The sequence below is a fragment of the Grus americana genome, chromosome 4 (assembly GCF_028858705.1).
Source record: "Grus americana isolate bGruAme1 chromosome 4, bGruAme1.mat, whole genome shotgun sequence".
NCBI lineage: Eukaryota > Metazoa > Chordata > Aves > Gruiformes > Gruidae > Grus > Grus americana.
The window spans coordinates 42,420,198-42,445,835 of NC_072855.1; the positions used below are offsets into that span (position 1 = coordinate 42,420,198).

At 35.6% G+C, this 25,638-nt stretch overlaps 1 protein-coding gene across 1 annotated transcript; it reads right to left on the reverse strand.

Annotated features, from left to right (window-relative positions):
- Window positions 1-53: 53 nt before the first annotated feature.
- ANXA10 (annexin A10) lies at window positions 54-18,920 on the reverse strand. Its single transcript, XM_054824625.1, has 11 exons — window positions 18,842-18,920; window positions 16,323-16,417; window positions 11,892-12,005; window positions 9,991-10,081; window positions 9,255-9,334; window positions 6,398-6,451; window positions 6,185-6,278; window positions 4,640-4,735; window positions 3,926-3,984; window positions 1,715-1,837; window positions 54-895 (listed from the first exon to the last, which is right to left on the reverse strand). The coding sequence occupies exons 1-11, from the start codon at window positions 18,879-18,881 to the stop codon at window positions 827-829; spliced, it is 915 nt and encodes a 304-aa protein (XP_054680600.1). The 5' UTR covers window positions 18,882-18,920; the 3' UTR covers window positions 54-826.
- Window positions 18,921-25,638: the final 6,718 nt, after the last annotated feature.

Consider the following 25,638-nt stretch of genomic DNA (forward strand, 5'->3'; position numbering starts at 1 on the left):
TACCTACTGCTAGTCAACTCCTGAATTATACAGCCTGGGGCACCCTGCAAATACCTCAGTGCTCTGAAGGTTGATATTCAATCGATGATTAAAATGAGAGAAGTGCAAGTAGAAAAATGAAATTTCAGAGTTTAATCCTCTGGAACTTCTCCACTCAAAGCTATGTAATGCTTCATCTTCTGGGGGTTTCCAGTGCATGGCACTAAATCAAGAATGGTTTGGGATACTTGAGTCTAATTTTTTTCTTTCATTTCAGATGGAAAAAGGGAAATGCCATTAAGTATGTTGGCTAAATGAAAGAAAACACAAAAGCATTCTTTGGTGAGTGACTGATAATAGAGTGGGGCAGATGCTTAGTTTGATAGTAACTAAACCAACAATGTTCAAGAGCATAAAATATGAGGTATAAGAAGTGGGAAAGAAAATTGTTTAAAGGAAGAAATCATGCTTCTCAAAGTAAAGCAAGCAAAACATTTTTCTCTCCAATGTGGAAGTGACTAGCTTCTTCCTGAGCCTATTGTTTAATGTTTGGGATGTTGCAAGACTAAATGATAAACATATGCTTACGGGGAGTTATTTTACTACTTGCTTCATTAATTTACGTGAATCATAGAAACAGAAATATTAATTAGAACTAAGAATAAAACCATGTTCCTGCCAATTTTTTTCCTATCTCAAGAAAGATTTAATACTAGCAAATGTATAGCACTGATTTTTCTGTTCTTTTATGTAGAATAGGGATTTCTTACAGTTAGTGTATTGTGTATAGCTTCAATTTCTATATAAAATAGATCTATACAGCCTTCAAAGTTCGTTGTCTTCTTCCTTAATAATCTTCAGCATCACCAGCACAGATAGCAAGTAAAGCACTCTCATAATGCCCTGAAGCAAAATGCTACAAGAAAAAAACAACACATTTCTGTGACTATACTTCATCTTAGTTTTTCTTCTCTTGGTGTGTGACAAAGACTAGAGTGGTTGTAAGATTTTGTAAAAATATTACATTGTTTTGTAAGGATTTGAGGCCAAGATTTTTAAATTTCACATACCTCAGGCTTTAGTTGCTTGGGCACCCAGAAGCAATCTGCCTTTGAAAGGCTGGATCAAACCTGTTTAGTGCTTCTCAAGTTCAATACCGAAAAATCACGAGCAACTTCTTACAGTTACTGCACATCTTACAGGTGGATTATAGCAACAGAAAAAGTGCAAAGTGTCTTAGCAAGAGCCATTTTTGTACAATTCAACATTGTCAGAGTTTTGTTTTAAGACACAGAGCAAAAGTACAAGAGCAATAGTTTTTCTGATGGTTGATACCTAAGCACAAAGATAAGATCAGACTTTGATCTCCGTTTCACATGGAAGTGGGATCTGCCTTGCAAGCAGTGTGAAAAAGATGGTATCAATTAGTGTAGAAACTATTCATCCATCCTATTCCTCAACATACACTGTCCTGCCTTGTGTATACCCTCCTCTTGCTCCTGGGAAGGGGCAAAAATCACACAGGGTGAGAGTGAGTTGAGAATTCATTGCTTGCTCACTGAAGTCAGCTCGAGGCACCAGAAAGGCTATGGATTTTATACATTACTATCTTTTTAATTTTATTTTTAAACCAAGTGATTGAATGGAGATTAGCTCTCTGTATTTTTCTGGTAGGGCTTGGCGCAATCTGTGTGGTGACAGTGCTGGGTATATGCAAGAGTGTGTAAAAACTTACTTTAATGTCATGAAAGAGTGATTTCCCATATCTCTCTTTATATCGCTGTCGTATATTCATCAAGTCAATCTCACTCCTGGCAATGAGAATCCTTATAACTGTTTTATTGTGAAACCCTAAGTCCTAAAAAGAAAAGAAGATGTGAAGAAACTTGACAGTTGAACAATATGTTTGCCTATCTGTATATGTTCATATTAATGTCTAATAGATAAGCCAATTAATTAGGCTACCCGTAAAGATATCCTAGATTTTAAAGGAATCTAAGCGCTCAAAGGTTTTATCCTACAGAGTTTTCACATGCTCAAATAGTAGAATTCATGTTACTGAATAACAGAGATTCCCTGCATATCAATGTTTTAACCGTGTACTGAAACTGCTAGAAAGAAAAACCTGATGACCTTTTTGTCAGTAGTCTTAGGTATTCAGGTTTGTAGGTAGCTGTTATGACTGTCGTTGTGGAGTCCATCCAAAATATACTGAAGCCAATAATCTATTTCACTACAACTGCTGCCGAATGTGAATTCAGTGAGACCTTTTTAACCATTGATTTAGAATTTACATAGTTGTAGTCAGCTGCCTTTCATTTTTTAACTGTTTCGAAATAAATTTTGTGTTTGTATTGTATTGTAATTGTGTGGAGAATGGGGACATCTAGTGGCGGTAAAAGTAATCAAAACATTTAGGGCTGGGACGACTGATGACCAATTCAGGTTGTTTAAAGCTAACTTGTAATTTTATCGACCAGCCATTGATATTGAAATCTTGTTCTCCAAAGAAAAAAAAACCCCACCAAGTAATGAGAGATGTTAAAAAGTTGCATATAGAGAAGTTGATACATGCTTGATGGCTAGATCAAAATCTTTCTTCTAAACCATTATGGACTGTGATTTCAACCATTAGAATCCTGGGTGAGTTTTATTATATTGTATTATAAATGGATTTATTAAAAAAAAAAATTGGTACAATCTGGACATAACTTGGCTGTAAAACCAGACACTATTTTAAATTCTTGCATTGCTTCTGAGAATTATCTGTGTTCATTAAAATACTTTGAGAAAACAGACTAAAATATGAATTAAAACAAAATCCAAATGATTATTCTTAAAAACTTTTTCCTGTATCACATACATAATCTGAATATAATATAAACAAAAACTATCTATGTGATGTTTCCTTAAAGTTAAAAATGAGATTTAACTTGAAAAGCTATCTTGATACATGATCTTTGAGAACTATCACTTTTCCTGACAGCTGGTATTTCCTGGTACTTTTGGCAAACCTTTTTCACATTATGTGCCAGAATCCTCTTTTGACCACTCAGACAAAATACTGCCTCTTCCCCTCAGCCTCCGGGATTTTCCTTGGTTCTTTGCTGCCCCTGTTGCTGGTTTAGCTGAAACAGGACAGAAGTAGTGGCAGCATCTGGAAGAGGATACTGGGGCCCTGTTGAAATGTTGCTGAAAAGTTTTGTTTGGTGGTTCTGGCTTGAATTCTTTGCTTGCCATTCCTACTCTAAGGTGATATGTCACATTTTACCCATGGCTGGCTTTTATGACCATCTTCTAAAGAATACACTTAAAAGATTACACCTTATTTTTTATGTAACATAATGCCTTATTATTTTCACTAATGAATGAAAACCAAAAGAAAATATCTTCAGTGACGTCTAGTAGGAAGAATTTGTAGGTGTTTCTTTGCATTTACCCACATTTCTTCTTAGCACTTACTTGTTTTAGTATGTTAGCACTTATACACAAAGATAAGAGAACCTGCATAAATACATTGAGCCCCACAAGATAATATGACCATTTGTTTTTATGTAATGTTAACTTATGATTTAATTTTTAGTGATACTTATTAAATCTCTAGAGACAAAAAAATTGCATAGTAAGACAAGTGCAAATTGCTATCTGCACAGCAGGGGGAGATACAATCCCTAGAAAAGAAAGGTTTTCAATTAAAAAAAATCGACAGTTACCAGGCAGATATTTTTTTAAGGAATCTAAATATTTGACATTTTACTGTTAAATTCTAACTGTTGGTTAGGCACTACTGCTTTGAAATTTATGTAGGTACCAACAGTTTTAAAACACACAATCATGCCTTAAAGATTGAACAGACTGATTTGTAAGTACTTGTTTAAGAATAATCAAGCAAACAAAAAATAGGGAAGCTACTTTTTATGATATGTGAAGAAGAAAGACTACTTACATGAATTGCATTATAAAGCCTGTAAGCAAAGTAGGAAGGCTTGTCACGAACACAGAGAACTAGGAGAGAAGAGTTGCAACAGGTAAACAGAAGATTATTATAAAATAATTTCCACTGGCTTTGGACTCCTCAAAATATAAAGCTGGGTAGTGCTGACTGTGACAGTTTAAAATTAAGCTACCAATTTTCACAAACATTACTATATTTATAATTTAAAAAGTCTGGTACTTATTTTGGGTGGGTACTCATTTCTGTTGCATTGAAGGGCTTATTAAATACCAGTGAATACACTCACATGACATCTTCGTAGAAATATTATTATCCTTATTCTATAAATGAAAAACAAAGGCACATAAAGCTTGGAACTTGTTTATATACTACTGAAGTCATGAAAACTCTGCCAGTTATTTAATGTGTAGGATCAGTTGATAATGCAGTTATTGATCATGCAAAATTTGTTATCAAACAAAGAACAGATACTAGTTCTGCTCAGTCAGAATCTAGTGCTGCATATATACATTTTTAGATTTACACAAACATGGAAAACTAGTTCAAATATTCTTTTCTAATTATCTCTGACAATTTAATTACACAATATAGGAGAGTAAAGTGGATACAAATATCAGAAAAATAATATTCCTGATGTATCAGAAGTACCATACTAGATATTTATTAAGAGATTACTACTAGTATAAAATAATATTTTTACGTTACCTATTGCAACCAGTAATTCTTGAAAGTATCCATCATAACATTCGTTAATGGCATCTACTATGTCTTGCCCAGAGATATTTTGGAACTCCTGGAAAACTTAGGGAAAAAAATAATCTTGCTTTATTCTAGTTCATTAATAATTAACAACTTGCCTTCCCCCCCCGGCTTTCCCCCAGTACTATAACTATTGAGTTTATTTTTTTCCCCTATTTATTCTCACTGTTTCATTATGTTTATACCTCTCAGGTAACGCAACCTAAATGAGTAGCCTGAAACCTGGCTTCCAGGACATTTTATTTCTGGGATCTCCAGTATAACAGTATAAAATGAATGCATGCCAAAGCCTCTGTTTCACTGGAAGCTTTAATAAATTTTCTGTCTAGCAACCTCTGCTAATGAAACTTGTAAGAACATCATGTCATTAAGACAACTTCCTTGCTCAGCTTGGCTAAAACTGGCCAGAGATTCACAGATTGTGACGAGAACCCATGACATGCGTAACATGGCCGTATCTAGACACGGACACTCTCTGGATGATGCAGGTATCGAGACTTACACACACAAATATACAGGGCATTCTCACTCCTTTAGGGAATGAGGAAAATTTTCAGCTCACTGCTTACTACAAAACTTAAGGAGGACTACATTATAGGCAGAGCCCTCAAATCTCTGTTACAGAGTGTAGAGCATAAGCAGGTGTGTTACATTTTGTTAATCCTATCATCACCAGCCTTACAGAAGTCATGATAGAAGAATTAATTTGTTGATCTGTGACAGCAAAGTAGTTCTAAGCTGCTGTTAGAAGTTGTCATTATGAAATACAGCTGGCTGCACAGTGATAAACTTGTCACCAAACAGACTGTTTTTCCAGTGCAGAGCAAAAGATATCTCAAACTTGTCACCAAACAGATACAAGAAGTTTCTTTTCTACAGTGGAAGATCTGGATGATCTCATGTAAATTTCTTGCAATCTGTAATTATGGCTATCTATTTTAAATAAAACTGTCCCATTATGTTTCTGTGTGTATGTCGGTTACAAGAGAGCGGATGTGGACCCTGAAGTGCTCCCATCAAAAACTTCTTTGAAACTTCCTGGAAAAAGCTTCAACGCAGCAATGTGTTTTCTCATACAAACATTTGTTGGAGATACTCCAACTGCCTCTCCCAGCTACCCAAAAAGTTAGGAAAAATGAAGAAAATAGTTAAGAAAAATCTGCCTGACCCTGTTGTGTTATGTGTGAACTCAGTGCAGCCATAGCCTGTGCCTTTCTTTGGTCGTGTAGTCTTCTCTCTGCTATTAGGGGTCCTGATGTCTGTCTGTTCTATCTACAGCTGTCTGTAGTCATCAGGCAAAGTTCAGTTTTGCATTACTTCCAAAATCCCATTAACATCAGTGCGAGTCTGACAGCTCTAACAGTTCACACTTAGGTTTCAGGCTAATACCCTGCTGCACAATGAGCTTCTTGGTATGTAAACCACGATTTTATTAGCAAGTCAGATTTTTCCTTTCCCCTCTATGTTCAAACAGCTGTACCGCTGGATTACCCATCCACAACTGCTGGTAACTCTTGTTGCAGAGAATCATTTGCAGCATGTTTTTGTGTTCGCCTGTTTTCTGCTGACATGCTTCCCATAGAATCTAATACACAAGAAAAAGGAAAAGTGCAAAAGATTTTAAGTAAATCCTAAATCACTTTTCAACATTTGTATTTGTTCTTTTTTGTTATGTTTGAGAAGCTCACATCTGACTATAGTTACCATTGCATCCTGAACAGCTGTAGAAGGATCTGCATATCCTTCCATCCTTGTTCCCTGGTGGAAGAAAAGATACATTTTCTTCAAAAGTTAAATCCTCAAAGACTATAGGAATATAAAGTGTCTATATGAAGCTGTGTTTCATTTCTTGGGATAACATATACGGGATTTTAGATTGGATCAGTGTATTCGGTGGTTGAATTTGCAACTGCAGAAGATGTCATCTTGTCACATTATATCTTGTTTTCCTCTAAGTAGAGGAACTCTGGAATGACAGTCTTGTGAGAGGAAAAAATGGGGGAAGTGGATAAACCTCTCCCATTTTTAGTCCCATTTTAAATAAGCTTTTACCTTACCACCACCATTCCACCACCATTTCCAGTATTATGAATGTTATATTACTTACTATGGTATGTAATTATGAGAGGAAAACAAGGATAAGAGTGACATTTGCCATCCACTGATTATTTCTTATAAATATGCATATTACCAGAAGAATCTTTTCTCAGTTTTTTCCCCTCCCTGCACAAACTGTAGGAGCAAGCACATCAAATAACAGACATTTTTCTTGCTCATAATCATTGCCTAAAATTAAGATCCAAGACTAGGAAATTGTTTGACAACTTTGATACATAAACCACGGAAGAATACTTCTAATTTTCCCATACATTTAATAGCTTTTCAGTTACACAAATCAAGCTGATATGCTTTAGTAAACATGCTATGATCTGAATTATATAGTTAGAGAAGAGCACACAACTTTTGGAATTGCTTTTTTAACCATAATTGTCTTGTAAGGATACAAATCAGCCTTGGTTGCAGAACTCTTAACAATCTCAAGCTGCATGTAATCACTGCCTTAATGATATATGTTTGAAGCAATTTAGTTTAAAATTTACAGTCATTTTACCCTATATGTGAAAGGAAGGATTAAAATTATGTATTGGTTGTCAACTTGTAGAATGACTGATTTGTAGCTCTTTCCTGTTAAAAATGTTAATTTATATTTTAATTAAACTGTAAGAATTTCACACAGTGGAATTCCTAGTAACAAGATAAATTACTTGAAGTAAATTATGCTGGAATGACTGCATAATGTTACATACATGAGAAAACACAGGAAAAAACCCCAGACAAGCGAACAATAAAATACATTAAATAAGACTCTACATAAGTCAAATGTCCATGTTCCCCAGTAACATTTAACAGTGACTATCTCGGCATAGTTTTGCTGGAGTATCCCACAATATGTATAATTATTTTTTAAATTATAGAATATGATGATATTTCAGTTAATACCCCCAAAATAGAATAAAAATCTGCTTGTCTCATACTAGAAAATTAGTTAGCCTGAATTTATAACTCTGTGAATTTATTTAGGAAGGACTATAACCTATACCTTATTATCTGCCTCAGTGTGGACATGAAAATCATAAATACCACACTATAGCAATTGAATACTTTTCTCTCCATATGTGAAGTACATTGACTTCTATCTGTAGTCAGATGTGTGTACCATCAATCCCAAGACTGAATAGGAATCCAAGCAAAGAGTGTCTGAAAAAAGCACTAAAGGATGCACTGGAAATGTTGCTATAATCTTCTGTAAATTGCATAGTACTAGAACCAGAAAGGATATATTTTAATGAAATATCACTGAATTTTAATATAAGATCATATCCAAACATGGATGTTTCAACTAACAATCTTCAGAAGTATACAGTATAACCGAGTAAAACTGGAATTTCCTGCAAGTCTTCTTTATCTTGAGAAAAATAGCAGTTAGATCTTGTTAGCTAAGAAGTTGCCGATTTGAGGCTTCTTTATCAGTATCTGTGGTTTAAGAAAATAAGGACTAATAATGTAGTCTTAGATAATTTTTTTAAAATTTGTTCTTTTGACAAGTAAAATGTGTCCTATGGTTTTAATAAAGATGAGAACTGAGGTTGCTTAACCTGAGGCTCTTCATTTTTAAGCAAGGAAGAATTTTCATTATTAGGGAGAAAAAGCATCCATTAGAAGAAAAATATTTCCTGTTTATAGCTCTGCTCTTTATCTCTGTACCTGAGTGAAGCCTGCTGCTATTTCAAATCTTAGTAAGAAACACTTTTTCCCCAGACACAAATATATAAAAATACAGATATAACTTATGTATGCTATTACCTCCTGCCAGTGCTTTCATCATCATTTGTTACTCTGGTTTACAAAAGATTTTTAAGATAATGGGCACAGTGACTACAATGAGAATAGGAACTCATGATCTGACAAGTATGACCAACTTTGCTGCATAAAACTACAAATTAGTAGTGTGATAGGGACACCAACTGCAAAAGTTGGTGTGTGATAGTGACAATTTGTTTGCCTGCACGCATACTGTGATTTAGCATATGTGGTAGCACTAAGAACATAATGTTTAAAACAGAGAACTATTTAATAATTTATTTCATAGTCAGATGTGGATATATCTCCATTTTTACATAATGCCTAGACTGGATAATGAACCGTATATTCTAACAATGGAGAAAACATAGCTTTAGAAATGAAAATCTCATTTGTACATGCAAGTAGACTCCTTTTGAGACGAGACAAATTGAGCAGAGGGTCAGCAGTTGAATATCCAGGGACTTACTCAATAAAATAGTCTGTTGACCTTTGCCTCCATCTGAAAGCCAAAGTCAAAGCAGATGAAGGAATTTGAGTTGTGTTCCTCTTCTGCTTTCCCCCCGTCTTGTTCAAAAGTGTAGCCCTATTGGACTAGCTTTAACCACAGTCACCTTAAAACTTAAGACTTCTCAAATAGCATCAAAAGTTATTATGAATGTTTTAGAAATGTAAGTCATACTACTTGTTTTTACAGTACCTGAGCAAGGTTCATGAGCGTATCTCTGAAGTGACCTGAAGTCTCAGAATCGATATCTTGTTGAAGATCATTATTATATTCTAGGTTAAATCAAAAATGTATAATCTAAATCACAAATGAACATGCTCTGAATAGTACTAATGAAGATTAGCCAACAAAAGATAAATAAATAGGGTGTAAATACTTGACCATTTTCTATGGTGATTATTCCACAGTAACCTGTGCAGGTTCTACATGTACCTAGCCATGGGGCTGGCAGGTCTGTTAAGGCCCTGCTGGGGGACTCTGCCCTGCTGAGGGGGCCTCAGCCATTGCCCTGGATTGCCTGTCAACCCACCCACAGGTGCAGCCCCAGCACTGCTGCTGTTGTGTGGTGCTGGGATACTTGGAAATGCCCATCAAGGCACGTGAGTGGAGTGTCCAGCCTGAGTAAGCACTTTTTGAAGGAAAATAGCTTACCTACTTTTGAATAAAGTGTGCAAAAGTTTCTGAAAATCCCCAAATGTGGTTGCCAGGTATTTCAAATATCATAGGCAGCAATATGTCTCAAAAATACTATGACGTATTTTCAACTTTAAACATTTTGCTTCAGCCTTTTGTATATAGTTTCGGGAGAGGAGGAAGAGAACCGGTTAGTGTTGAGAAGTCTTTTTTGTAGTTCAGTTCCTTCATGTGTGCTAATACATCCAGAGCACATGTAGTACATCTGCTACTTTGCACTTGTGAAAAACATTACCCATTAAGTAGGCTTCTTTCATCTGGAAGATCTCCATATTTGATCTTGAGGCTAATATGTCAATTAGACAGTTTTCTTCTGTGTCCACTCCCTGTGTGGAAAGAGGTAAATATGAAAAGATGTTGTTAGTAGAAACCACAGCTTTTAGAGGAAAGCTATGCTGCGCTCATCAGAAATAACAAAAGAATAGCAGTCTCTGCAGGAGCCATGCGAAGTGTATTTTTGCATACCTGTTTAAATAGAAAATGACTTTAAATTAATAGTAGAACCCTGTATTTCAAATATATTCCTACTTAATCTGAATCTCAGCATGTACATTAACAAGTGGGGAATGAAGAAAGAGTAGTGTTGACAGAAACATAATGGGAAGAATTTTAGAGCTTTAGTAAGAATTTAGGATTTGCTGAAAGAAATCAGATGCAAAAATTGAGCATGCATCCTCAGCAAGTGCTCAGGCAATCTGAAGTAGATATGAGCACAAATATTATGTTCTGCTTCTATCTTCTCCTATTTATTTATTTATTTATTTAGGAATGTTACGGTCTGTAATGTCTACCGTAGTACTTGGTATTTAAGGGAAGAATCATGGCATGCAGTGCTGCAAATCACTGTATTTTCCCACAAGATTTGAATTAATTTTATAAACTTGAATTGATATAAGATAGACTGCATATGCTGCTTTTGATATGCACATGTATAGTGTTGGTGAGTATTCTGCACTTGGGATAATGGGAGAACATGACATTGAGCCTGAGCTTGGAGACACATATGGCCTGTTTTTTACTTTGGCCATATAAATCCAGATGAAGATAGAATACTATAAGAAAGTTTAACTTTGAGCTACATTTAGAAAAAAATACAATTTTGGAAATCTTGTCAATAATTTTAATAAAAGTCATGCTTCCAGTGCTATCAATGATATTTCACAATCCTTCTAATGTCAACTGTAATTAAAAATATATCAGTAGTTCTAAAAAATGTATTGTGTCTAAAGGACAAGAAAAAACAGTGTTAATTTTTTTTTTATTCTCAAAATATGTAAGATAGATCACCTTGCTCAGAGTCATATAATCCGTGTCTTATTTGTGACAGTGGACAGTAGGAAATAGTCATGGAAAAAAAAGAGGAAAACAGTGTTGAGCTCTGATATGCCTTCCCATCTTCCAGGAATTGGCATTTTAGGAATTTCCTGAGAAGGAATTTTCCAAGGATTATTATTTTCAATTGCCTACAGTGGACCTGCTTTCTAAGAATTATTGAAGTCCTTTATGAACTGATTTGTGCTTTTGGCCTTGACAATGCCCCATGGGAATGAATTTCACCATTTAATTACATGATCTTTGAAAATATATTTTTGTTTGTTTCAAAACTTCAGTTGTTTAAGGAGCACAGGCTCAGATCCTGGGAAGAAAAGGAAATATTTTCTTCAAAATGTGAATTCAGTGGAGTGATCATTGCTTTGTAACAGAATAATTTGTGTTTATGTAAAGACATGCTATGCTGAAGAAGTATTGGTCTTTTCAGAGGTGGAGGCTTAGTGCATGGCACTGGCTGTTCCAGTGAATTTTGTTTGTAACATACATAAATGCTTGCAGGTTCAAGGTCTTACATTTCCCTGTATAAATATTTCTTCATTTACCAAGTTTACCATGGGTGTTAAATGGGTTGTATTTCTTACACGACAAGGATATTATTTATGCTGGTTTTAGCATACCAATGAATAAGCTTCATACAGCACTGTGTTTCTGATGACCTGGTGTACCACATAGTAGTACACTATTCCAGTGTACTAACTTCCAGCAGTTTATCAACCATTTAAATGTCAAAAAAATCAATTTAACATATGTTCAGTACTGTAATTAGTGACTGCGTCTATAAGCAATTCTGAATTTGACAAGTACCTTCAAGGCATGCCAGAGCTCATGGGCATCATAGGAGGCAGGTGGATACATCAAGCCAACCATGACTTCTTTGAAGTGATGAGAGAGATTCTCTTTTAGGTCTGTTATCAGATCCTTGAAAAGAAAAAGAAAATGCATAAACAGGATTATTTCAATAGTCACACTTTATGAAGACAGCTTAAAAACGTATCAGTGTTTTCTCTGTAAATGAATAAAGATGAACTGTTGAAGATGAATTCTGGCTAAAATTAAGTAAGAAAAATATTCTTTTAAATAGTACCTGCTTCTTCTAATAGTATGAGTGAGATGACAGTAGACAAACAAGCCAGTTTGTTAGAATACAGAAGAAAATTCAGGGATTTAAGTGCAACTACTACTTAAAGGCTTGGAAACCTGAATACCCTGGCAGAGCATCTGCAGCTTCCCTTGGCATATTGCCTGTGGAAATCTGTGGGCACTAAGCACCTTTGGAAGTCAAATCCCGTAGAACACAGGCAATTTCTTGTGCTTTTTTCAGTGTTATTCACTGTGTGAATAATTTTAAAAATCATCCATATTGTTCCTAGTACATAAAAATATATGCTTTGGATTACTGGAAGGTAATGTGCTTCAATTTATGTATATATTGCACTCAGACTCAATTCACTACTTTTTACAGATGCTGGATTAATAAAAAGGAACCCCCCTCTTCTCCTCCATGTGTCAGTACTCATTTGCCAGGTAGCTGAGTAATGGATTAAAGTTTCCTCCCCACTCTCCTCTTTTCCAATAGCATCCTCCAAAACACTGCAAATGCCAAAAGCTTGTTAGTTATACTATTGGTGTTTCTGACTAAGAGGATACTTGTGCACTCTTTTTTTTTATGTTTTGTGTACAGCACTAGGCAGCTGTCAGATATGTTCTGACCTAAGCCTGAATTTAAAGAAGTACCAGAAATTGTTCCCATGATATAAACTATTATGTTTTCAGAGCTGCATCTTTGTCAGGCCTGTACTTTGGTTTTCATACATATCTGAATATAATTAAATCAGTCGCTAGAGTAACAATGGAGGAGGACATACACACATTAAAAATTAAATTTATGATGAAGAAACATACACAGTCTTCAGTAAATGCACATTAGGTGCATTTGACAACCACTAAATCACACATGAAATAGAAATTAATTCATTAAGACATTTCATTTCTGACAACATGCCTGTGGGAAAATGGATTAATAATGCAAATGGATACTAATTAAAAATTACTCTGCAATCAGAGCTAAAGGAAGTGAAGTATTGAAAAATAAGACAACTCTAAGTTATCGTTATTAACATTTCCCAATTGTCTCTTCTATAAGAAATCCTTGAAGGCTAATTGTAAGAAGGAATCTTAAAGCTTGTCTATATGTCTGAATCATGCAGCCAGTTCAGAGTTTTATTGTCTTTTTTTATATATTTCTCCTTCTAATGTGTCACACTTTACATTTGTCAAATGAATGAGCATAGTGACTACCATAGTGAACAGTCTGAACTGAAATTAAGAGGGTGGAGGATTGGACCGATAGGTTTACCGTAGATTAAGCTGAGAAGGCTAAAATTGTTATTGCCTAGCTGTCTGTCTTCTCTGTCCTGCAGAGTTTCCTACTCATAAGCTGGGGCTGCCGAATGGCAATTTACCCCATAAAATATATCCATTAACACAGATTACAGCCACTGAAATGCTGTCACTGATGTGTGCTAAAGTATCTTCTGAAGTGTAAACTGCAGCAATTCAGAGCAAGAGGCATCTCATCCTATTTGGCAGTTCCTGCCCAAGACAGCAAACTTTTGAGGGATCAATCAAATAAACTGCATGGAGCACTAACCAGATTAGCCATTTCAGTATATCTACTGTCACAGGTGAGGCAAAAAAATCAGCATTCCTGTTTCATCTCTGAACTAGATTAGAACTAATTTGTACTGACCCCTGTTTCCACATGACAAAACGTAGAACTAGGTGGGGTTTTTCTGAAAGTTGTCAAGAGTATCTTGATATATCTTGTGCTATAAATTATACCCGGTGCTTAATGGATTCATTTAAATTAAAATTGTGGGTATGTATGCAAGGTGTCCCATGAGTTTCAGAATTTTTTGTAGCCCATTGCTGGAATATAAAAAGAGTTTGCTTGCCTTTCCCTTCTATTATTATGCATGGTTTTAGAAATTCTTAAAAATGACATCTGAGGCTTTCTTTGGCTTTTTTAGTTCTTCTGCATCTTGAGGTCTGTGGCCACTGGCTTTATAGCACTTCAGGTTGACTGAATATGACTGACAGAGCTATAAATTTAAAGGTGGTATGTTTTCATAGGGATTTATTATTGGTTTATATTTTTATTTTGGATTTGAAAATAAAATCTGCCGGTGATGCCTTTGTTGATGCAACCCAGCATCCTGTTAGCTTCTTTGTCTCTATGGCACACTGTTTATGCATATTGAGCTTGTTGTCCTAGGTCCCTAGGTCCCTTTCCACAGAGCTAGTCTCCAGCCAGGTGGATCGCAGAGCTTTTAAATGTTTTCCCTTGTTAAAATGATAAGTCCAGTTGAAACACTCTAGAGAAAAGGTTAAAAAACCCCAGCCAGCTGCTATGGATGGAGTAGGGAAGGAGCACTGTCCCATGATTAAGCAGCTAAATGAAGACTTGAAAAGAATGGGCTTGGGTGCTTTACTATCACAGGCACCCTTGGGTAGCTTGGCATGCTTTAGTTTTCTATAAGTAAAACTAAAACTCAGTGAGGAATGTTGCATGGATAAACACTGAACTCGTGTAGTTTGCATATGTAATGGTAATGGTAGCCTAATAAATACCTCATAATAGAAAAACACTTTTAATCATTCAGATTCACTGATTTCAATCATTGTCACAGTCTTTGGAGGGTAGGGATACCTTCTATTCAGTTATTGTTCTTTTATGGTCTATTTAACACCATATATACTCATCCATTCAAGGCTGCATCTAAAATATCACAAAAATTGTGTGTTTGATTTTTTATAACAGTCCAAGTAAAGCCAGTGATCTCCTACAGGTGAGTAACAATACAAAATCAACCCACTACACAGATTAAATCCAGCTCTTCTCTTTCTCACAATTCTAGGAGAGTAAGGGGGTGTTTCAACATATTTAGAGATCAATGGTTGTGAGGTATTTTGGTATACAGGTAGCACAAAGGCTGTTTCTGGAAAACTGCTCAGCTACCCAAAGAAGAAAATACACTGTTCTTCTGGTTAACAGACTGGTCGTGTAACAGACTACCACATCAGCAGTTAATGTGGAGTTTTCAAACAAAACATTTCTAGTTAACTCTAATTAAGGCTGATGGCTGTGTGGTAGGATTTCTGCAGACTCACTGTCCTCATTCAGGCTGATCGATTCAATGGCAAGCATACGCTGACCTTCAAGGCATTTTCCAGTGACCTGTTAGTTTTTCAGGCTTCAGGAAAAGAAGAAAACTGGATTTTGTTTAAAATGTTTGGCTGGCTTCTATTAGGGGAAGGGCACGTCTGGTCAATTTAATCACAGCATTTCTTTTTAGCTTTCCAATAGTATCTAGTTTCATACAGCACTTTTCATCACAGGGATTTTACAAAAGGTGTTGCTATTATTTTTGCCCTTATATAGCGGGGGTAACTGAGGAAAATGCAGGCATTGCAACTTCCCCAAAGTCATTTGGTTGGTAATAGTAGATCTGGAAATAGAACGAGGATATGTATCTCTGTGTATGTTTAAGAACTTATAACAAAAATTACCTTGTTATATACAGTAAATATGGATAAAATGCATTTGAAAAAAAAAAAAAGCCCTAACTTTTTATGTCTTAAAATTTTTGAAACAACTTTCAAAGATTCATAAATTTAACATTAAACAGCTCAGATGAGTATTGTGCATAGCGGATGGATGGGATTACATGGTGTCAAGTCTGAGAATGTCAGTGCCTGAGATGAGAATATCAATCAGTGTGTAAGATACAACTACCTGTAATTGTTTGTGTGGTGTTTTTCTTTGGTGTTTCAACCCAAATATATACAATACTATTTTATTATGTATTCCAAAATCTTGAAAAAAGTAATGCAGAAACCCCCAAAAGCACATAGAGGAAGAAATCAATTTGTCCAGAAATTCTGGTTTGGTCAATAGAGGAGAAAAATGAACAACAGAAGAAGAAATTTTCTGTGTCCCTTTTTTTTTTAAACTTTGTGTGTGGCAGACGTACTTCTACTGCTATATAAATGACAATTTGAAATGGTCAGAGGTATCGATAGTTACAAGAGAGAAGTTGTGTGCCAATCTGTTGGTGCCAGCCAGCTGTCTGCCAGGCTTTTGGTTCCAGTGACTGACCTGAGAGAAGGTCTGACCAACTGCACTGGAGACAGGAGAGACAGAAGAAACGAAAATACCAAATGGCTCTATCGTACCCTGCCATACATGTCTCTGTATGCCCCAGCAATCATAAGCCGCTGTGAATTGCAACGCTGCGTTAGGATATCAATCAGCACATCTTTTTCACAACCTGTAATTGAAACACGACATAGACTCTAAATTAACAAAGTGTTGTTATTTACTTACATTTGTGATTGTTCATGTTCTGTTCAAGAACATTAACCTAATTTCTTGAAAAAAATAGATCAACAGATTAATAACCCACTGGTATTTACCAACATGAGTTATATTTACTGTGCTTATAACCCTTCATTTGCTGGTGCAATACCAGGAAAAAGTGAAGTAGTCTGTTATTATCAGATGCATCACCATGTCTCTCAAGCTCAATGGATTTGAAAGCATCAATAAAACAGATTGAGGCTTTCATCTATTCAGAACTAGGCAGAACAGTAGCAGAATTTGTGGCTAAGCCGAGGAAGTCATACTTGTATATGCCCTGTTGATATTGATTAAATTGTCATTTCAGGATTAGGGATATCTTTTATGGGAAGACAAATTATGGTCAGACCATTTGTTGAAAAACTGGAGAGATACACATTTTTTCAGAGGAACTATATAAAATAAGTTATGAAGTTTAAAAAAATATAATATTTTAACCAAGTTCCAAGGGCATTTTGTTGAAGGTTACCTATGATCTTTTGCTTGATGGCTAGAGCATACTACTAAACTTCTATAATGAATCAGTATTTATCCCTTATGAAAAAGAAGATAGTGATTAACATATTCTGAAAATTATTTTATCTTTTTTTTTCCCCCATCCCAAAAGTTAGCTCTTGGTAATTTCAGATGGCTGAGCATTTTAATGACGTTCCAGCATAAATGTATCTCCAAGTGTAAATCATTTGACTTCATCACACTTGCAGCAGAGATGAATTAGGCTGGAAAGCATGGGGATCAGCTAGCGTCTGAATGGAGTACATTGTCTTTGTTCTACCAGTCATTATTATATAGGCATATATATATATACTTTGCAGATACACATGCTGCACCTATTACAGCTTTGTTAGGCAGATTTTATCATATAATCTATGACTGACAGGTTCCATTTTGACACAAGTGTAATTGGACATGAATACTTTTTTTTTTTAAAGTTCACAGAGGAAGTCTGTATTTGCTCATTATACACCAGTTTTAGTCCTCTTTCTTCTGGATCACGTAGCCACACTTAAAGTAGCTTTTTAGCAAGACACTGATTTAACATCAGTCTGATCCATTTCCATCAAACTCACAAAATGGAAGTATTACTGCAACTGTGCATGAGGATTTCTTTTTACTTTTCAGGAAATCATCACTAGGAATCTGTACAGCTTATATGGTCTCTATAGTAAAAAATAAGAAGGATTCAGGAAATATTTAAAAACCTAAATAACTTTATTCGTTTGTGTAATACCAGTGGTATCAGTGGGACAACATATGTGACTGAACCTCCTCGCAAGAATGAACATCGTGCAATGTTTGGGGTCAGGGTGTCAGTGCCTCTAAAGGCTATAGAGACTTAAACTCCTTTGAAGCTGAACTTTCTATTTTGCCAGTTATCCTTGAAATTAGAACTTTATTCCATGTACTTTGATAGGTATATTAAAAGTAAGGTTAATGTGCTTGTATTTACAGTATTGAATTAAAAGAATCATCTCTGCATTGTCATGTTAGCAACATTGCATTAAAAGTACTGCTTGAAGTTTAGCAAAATGTTTAGAACTTTTCATCTGTAGCCAACTTAATCAAAAAGATACTTCAGATTCCCCTTGATCAATAATACTCATTGTGGTTCATTTGACATTAAGTCTGAGTCCTCACATTTCCATTAAAGAAACTGAAAACAGAATGCAAGATTTGGTGCTGTACGACCTTGTGAAAAGCCTACAGTGTCTAAAAATTCTGATAGAGAAAACAATTTTAATGTGAGAAAAATGTTTCAGATAGTAAAAAAAATAATAAATCAATATTCTGGCCCTCAGCAATACCAACAATGTTCAACAGGAAAACAAAAATCTGAACAGGGCAAAATGCTTTGGTGAACAAAATTTTTTTTGTACATAGACTGAAAGCAAAAATTGCTCTTGAGTGAAAGATAATAAGTTCTTTAAACTTTCTACTCCATTTATTTTTATTTATTGATGACTGATTAATAGACTTAACAGTCCCTGGTAATAGTTAATTGTTGAAGTTACAATTAAAAACCTTTCCTCTGTTGGCCTTCACTGTAGTGACATAACACAGGATTCTGTTTCTTTTTCTTATTTTCTCAAGAAAAGCATTCATTGCTATAAGTGTTGGTATAGATTTTAGATTAATCTTAATCACTTCTTAGTTCCTGTAAATGCAAATACATGATTTATTTGGACTTCACCAGTGTGTTGTACTGTGATACCTTGAAGAATCATCATGTACGTGGTGACACTTTTAATTTTATGAGTTTTTATTTTGCCTAATGCTTGTTATTTTATGAGAGCTTTTGGGAAAAAAAAAAGTTAGAATTGGTCAAGATACTCACTAATTCCCTGTAGGGCTCCTCCTAACAACTGGGCATCCATAATAGGGTTAAAATTTGGAGCAGGAAAAATCGTTCCTTGAATCTGCTAAAGGAGAAAGCAGCCTTTAATAAAGGTATTTTACATCTGTAACACTGCATATATAATTCTGCTGAAAACCAACAATCATTAAATTGTCTTTGCTTCATGGGAAACAGGATGCAAAGTTTTTAACTTATGAAACAGAACTTAAACTTGCAGTAAGCCCTGGCAAGACAGACCATATTTGAGGAAGTTGCCCCTAGCATGAGTTAGGCCTGAAAAAAATTATGTTAATACTAATTTTTTTTTTTTGCATTAAAAAGTAACCACATTTTTGTGTCTATCTCCCAACCTTTTTCTGAAAATATTGTTTTATCTTTCAAAGTTAATCCATGATATCCCTGACAGTCTTCAATATCTATTTCTCATGGTATTTCTAATTTGAAAGGACTAGTGAGAATGAGATACATAGGTTGATTACAAACCTAGTGATTTTTTAAAGAAATTATGTTACTGCTAAGTGAGATAGCTTTCTGATAGGCCATGTAGAAGGCAACACCATTTTTATAGTTGCTCTGTAACTGATTAAATTACTGTCAGTTCATTCTCAGTGATACTTTATTTCATGTATTTTTTCTTACTCTTTTTAAGAAATCTTTGAATAATAAATAGAACTGATGTACCCATTTTAATAGAATTACAGACCCATGCGTATACACAAAAAAATAACTGAGGTTGAAAGCTACTTATCTCTGTCCTCTGGTTAACCTCTTTAGTTCTCTAAGGATTCTACCTGCTTTTCCAGATGTACCAAATATAAAGTTATCTTTTATGATAATCCCTGATCTCAGTCAATACATCTGATTAAAATGACATTGTTAACTTGAAATTTACATTTCAAGAAAAAATGGATATATTTTATAAATACGAATGGGTTATTTTTACAAATACCTCCTAGAATCAGGGGTTACACTGATTACACTAATTTGCTTGCTTTACATACACTTGAAAGCCTTTTATATGTTGTGCCTTCAGTAGTAATGATATACAGGTTTTGTGTATGGCCACTAATCATGCTTCCCTGGCTTGCGATTTTAGCAAAGGAATTAAAAAGCACCAAGCAAGAAGTGGATATTTTAGATGAGGAGGAAGACATCATTTATTGATATGTTCGATCATTACTTTCAACCTAGCAAGCAAAGGTAGGGGCAACAAATTGTCAGTGGCTAAGTAAGGAAAAGAATGTATTGTCAGAAATGTAAGATTTTTAAAGGAGTTACTTTAAAAAGTGCTAATAGAGCAACACGGCTTTACACAAAAAAAGAAACTACTTACCAGTAGACAAATATCCTTCTGCAGTTTTTTCATCATTTAAATACAAGGTCTTACTTTTACAACTGAACATAAAATACATAGTGCCTTTTTACTCATTAAAACAATCAGGAAAATAATGACAAAAAATTCTTTTGGAGAAACGGAGAGAAATACTGGCCATAGAGAAGACAATGAGACCATGCCAATTTTTGTAGGTTGATATATGTTGTTGTATCTAAAATGAATTACAGGCTCATCTTTAAGATATACTCCATCCTGTCTTCCTTTGTCAGTGTGGGAATTGTCTGTGTATGCTGGGCCTCACCTATCACTTAACGTATCTCTAGGGTAGGGCTCTGCAGATATTAGCCTCAGAAATTGAGAGTGTATATCCTCATGATATCCTAGTTACTGACAGTACACATACTTCTTCAAATGTTGTTCACCAGAAGTTTCCTAGGCACATGCCGTTTGCAGCAGCGTGGAGTTAGAGTGCTGGTTGGCCAGATGGTATAAGAGGCACCGTTTTTCCACCCCCTTGCTAGCATGTCAAATAATGCTGGCCTTAGTTCAATCATCATTCTCTGCAGCTCAGGAGACAGAAATGCTTGAGCTCTGTGGCTGGTCAGCTGGACAAACCACCCCAAAGCTTACTAATAAACAAAATCACTACAGAAAGAAGTGCTAGAAGACACTGTTAGAATGCAGAATCAAAAATACATATTGATATATGCTATGAGTTAGGAAAAAAAGAAATTTAGCTTTCTGGCTCTGTAATTCATGCTTTCCAAAATTTCTAAGACATAAAAAGGCTCATCAATCTTGAGAGGAAAAACAAAGCAGATACAAACCCAAAACATCATCAAATATTATGTTAGGGTTGCCAAAACAGAAAACATTTTGATGGGAATAATAATAAAGAATAGTAGAATGCAAATGGATGCAAGTAACAGATACAAGATTCAAAGACTTTGAGCCTGCACTTTAAACCAAAGGTAGAAAGCATAAGCATATCTGGCATTCAGTTTAAGTGTTCTCTGAACCTGTCACAGCACTCACTGGTCAGAAGGGTGATGATGGGGAGGAGAGAAAATGTAGGACATGTGTGCATTTATTCAAATCTAATTTAAAATACTGGTGCTGGCTCTTCATCTCTGCATCAGTTTTGAACAGGTTCAATTCCTGTAAAGATTAGTTATCTTGAAGTGTTTCCTTTCACACATTCAGGTGTGTGGTGGCACAAAATGAGCCACTAAGTCACTGATTTTTTCAGCATTTATGATACTTGCACTAAAATCAGAAATAAGTGACTGACTTAGTGAATGCTTTAAGGGGGGATTCCTGCATAGTCCTTGGGATGAAAAATAAGTAAAAGTGGTTTTCGAAGTAGATAACACCTCTCAGCCAGAATGGAGGCAAGCATTAATAATTTCTGAATATATCTCTTTATTCATGAAACAGTCAAAAAAAGGGCTTTGCCTGAATGCATATTTGCAAAAATATAATGGAGGGATTGATCATAGAAAAAACAGTTTTGAATATACAGATTTGCAGGCTTGTAAATTTTTGACCAAAAACCTCAACACAGCCCTTGTAACATATCTCTCAGGTAAAACAATGGATTTTTTGAATGCGTTCAATTCTCCCTTGGTTCAGCAGAGTTGCTGAACACTTCTTTTATAAAGTATTCACCATCTCATTATTTGAGACTCGCCATCAGTAGATTAAACCTGATCTACTAAATGCCTGTCTCCTAACCAGGATGTAATTAAAAACACAGTGCTTTTAAGTAGAACCAAATTAAATATGAAGGTTCAGGTAAAAACCGTTAGAAGATACAGTAAAATACAACTTTTTTTTTTTTTTAATACAAGTCCTTTGTGGGAAAAAACTCTCCTCTTTTTGTTTGTGTTTAAGCAAATTAAAATTTAATTAAAATTTTCTTATAGTGTACTCATTGTAATTGGCTTTGTCTTCCATCCCACAGAAGACATTTGCCCCAGAGTGTTAATTTTGATGAGGGTCTTCAGTGTACCTCATATTTGGATTTTCAGAGGGGTTTCTCAGCACATTCAGCATTCTGCAAATATGTAACAGTTCTCTGAACTGAGATCTAGGATTTACAGCGTACATGCTATCAGGATCTTTGGAAGGAATTTCTGGGTAACTAATGATGTCTTACTGCTGGCATAGCTCACAGAATTATTGTTGCAATGTTGTGTATGCTGAAGAAAGTAGTTTGCTACTTTGTGGTGTTTACACAGTCTAAACTTTAGGAAGATTTATCCCATCACAACCTATGTCAGTCTTATCCTGTAACCACTTTCATAGTTTCAGTCTTTTGACAAGCCTGCAGAAGCATTCCTGGTTCACTTCATACACTTAATTTCAAAATCTTTGGGAGTTTGTTACTTATTAAACTTACTCCACCTGTTTTCATTGAATTTTTGAAATATGGGCACAAGCAGGTCTGGGTGAAACCTTTAGAGCTGAACTTTGGTAATTTGGGGTCTGAATTCAGTGTGATTACACAGTGATAGTCTACCACTTGCTGTGTGTTGTAGCTTTTTTTTTTTTTGGTCCAGTAGTGAATAATTTCAGATTGCTGCATGATTTTTACTGTGAAAGGCAAAGCCAAGGAAATTTATTGGTAGACAGTTCAGTGGAGACAGGGATTGATTCTTGGATGCTGCAGTGCTGTCTGTGCTTCTCTGAAGTAAATGGCATGCGGACAACCCATACGCTTGCCACAGAGGATGGGGCCTTAGTGCTGTGGTGGCAGGTGGCACTGCTTTCCTGTGGTGACAAGATGCTACACAGGAGGCAAGAAGGAAAAAACTTGCTTCAAAAGCAATGCAGAAATCCAAGAAGTTGCTTTTCTGAGCAAGCAACTGCTCTAATACCCTTTGGTGTAGTTTCATGAGGGAGAGCGAAAGCATGAAAGAGATTGTGTAGTTTTAAGTTGTTGAGCAAGACTGAATGCTTACAATAATCTCCTGTACTGAGAGATAAACCTGGAGATTGTGGCAGGCATTTTGTTTTGCAAAGATTTGTTACAATCTTGTCAGAAGCATCTGTGGTTACAACATTCTTTTGCTTGACATTTCTCAAGAAAATGAGGAAATATGTCAAAACAACACTCACCTTGGGAAAGCTGGGGCTCTGCTTCTAGAACCTAGGGCCCAGGGTCCAAGATCCTGTTTCCCCCCAAAATTAAACAGGGTTTGTATGCCTAAATGTGCCTAGGAAATGCATACTAGCAGCAGTGTTCATCACTGCACAAACTGAGGGAGCAAAGCAGTAGAGGCATTTGGTAACTGAATGAAATTACAACAGATTGAATTTTGATCAGGGAGTAGACAACTACATGGGAATAGGTTGTTCTTTTCCATTATCTTTGGTTAGAGAATTTCTACTGCCCTGTTTTGAAGCAGGGCATTTTTAGGGTTGATTGAACACCTGAGTGTAGTTACACATACTGCTATTTCACTTCATTCATTTCCACTGTAGTCAGCTGTGACTGACCAATAAACCCCTATAATGGAAGAAGTCTCAGAGGAGCTGGGCCAGGGCAGTGTGCCCATGAAGCTCAGAGAATAATGCAGGATGTGACTGACCACAGCTGTGGTGAAGAAGGCTGATTTTCTCTCAACACAAAGGGGAACAAGGGTGGCCTTTGTTTTAGATAAACAGCTGTAAACATTTGAGTGGATGAACTGGTGGTGTAAATTGTTATACTTGAGTTAATTAAAAGGGTGTGAATGTCTCCCTGAGTTAGCCAGACCAGCATGAGTAGAGTGAATATGTGTCTCAGCCCAACACAGAGTGTAAACACTAAAGAACTGGCAAAATAATTTGGAAGAGAGCAATGGGTTTGAGCTGACTTCACCCCATGTATTCCTTCCTAGTGACTGGGGATGTCCAGCATTGTAGCAGTGAGTATATCATAGAGACCAGTAATGGGGATGTCATCAGTATTACATTTGTATTGTGTTTTCAGTACGTTTTGTGCTACTTTGCTAGATTCAAAATCCTGTATTAAATCACTTATCTTCAAATAAGTACATTTGATGTTATATATTACAATCTCTATGGGTGGAATATCTAAAAGAACCTGGTGAGAGAATATTGGACTCTGATATCAGGATGGCTAGTTTTGAGTCTATGGCCATTTCTGTTTTGTTTATACAACACCTTTTTCTCCTTTAAGCTCTGAAAAGCATAGGGAAATTCATAGTATGATCTCATGACTTTTCATCCACATGTCTTAAGATGGTCACTAGAGGGATGTTAAGTCATTCCCCTGTTGAGATTCTTCTTACTTAATGTTTATTTAAAAAAATATATTTAGTTCTTCCAAATATCCACCAGAAGATCCTGAACATCAGGTGAAATTTATGTGAAAGAAGAAAAGCTACCTACATAGAGAAGAAATAAACCCTTAAAACAGCCTCCAGTGAATGAAATGTCCAACAGGGTTCTGAGTAATTCAAGCAACAGCTCCCCGTCGATCAGGATGAATTATTAGGAAGGCCATAGCACTGGTACCATCATCAGATTCCAACAGCTTTGAGGCAGCAATCACAGTACAATAACTCCTTCTGAAGATTGCTTGAAAATATTTAACAGGACCAGAGAGCACATCATAAATCAAAGTGAATAAAAACCTGCAGAATCACTACAGCTTCCTCTGCAAAATAGAAAACATGAGGTGGCAACTGCTGTGAGACAGAGCATCAAGAATTACTGTGATCATCACCCTAAAAAAAAAAAAAAAGGGGGGGGGGAACCCAATCTATGCTTTTATCAGAAGCCACCCTAGATAGAAACAACATAAAAAAGATTACTGATGTGCCTGACAAGAGCAGTAGTAAACTGACAAAAATCAGTACAGAGCATGTTGTGCACCTTGAGCACTAGACTGCTATAGAATAAAGGCAAAAGAATTCAGGAGTATAGGATCAGCAGAAGAGTGGCTTAAGTGGGGGAGAAGGCTAGGATTGCACTGGCGTCATCTTTCACTTTCTTAAAAAATAGTTTGACAATTAAAGTCATTATTGTTTAATTGTAGTTCAGCACTTCTAGGTTATAATTTATAATGTCAAAAATTAAATTTCAGCCTTTCATCTACAGACTGAATAAGTTTCTTTGATTTGTGAAAAGCAGTTAAACTTTTCTGATCAGAACTCTAAATGTTAATTCAACTTTAGTCTGCTGAAATTGGCTTTATCAGTGAAACTTTTTAAAAGAGAAAAATCTACTAAAATACCTAAATTCTCCTGTATTTTCTTAATCATTAAGCTATTTTAAGACCCACACCAGCTTATATTAAAAAGTTAGAGACTATTTCCATTGTCAAGAAGGAAGGCAGACCAGGCCCTTACTGCTTTCTCTGACCCTGGGTTTAATATATTTGAGCTTCCCTCTGTAGGAAAGTCCCATTTTAATTTTTTTTTATCTGTAA

What these genes read in the sequence shown, in the direction of transcription:
- ANXA10 (XM_054824625.1), bottom strand. Translation starts at nt 18,881, where the DNA reads ATGGATGCCCAGTTGTTAGGAGGAGCCCTACAGGGAATTA. An exon ending in ACAGAGACATGTATGGCAGG is followed by an intron (nt 12,006 to 16,322) that starts GTACGATAGAGC and finishes TTTCTTTTCAAG; the next exon opens with GATCTGATAACAGACCTAAA. An exon ending in CGCTCATGAACCTTGCTCAG is followed by an intron (nt 6,452 to 9,254) that starts GTACTGTAAAAA and finishes TTCTTCCACCAG; the next exon opens with GGAACAAGGATGGAAGGATA.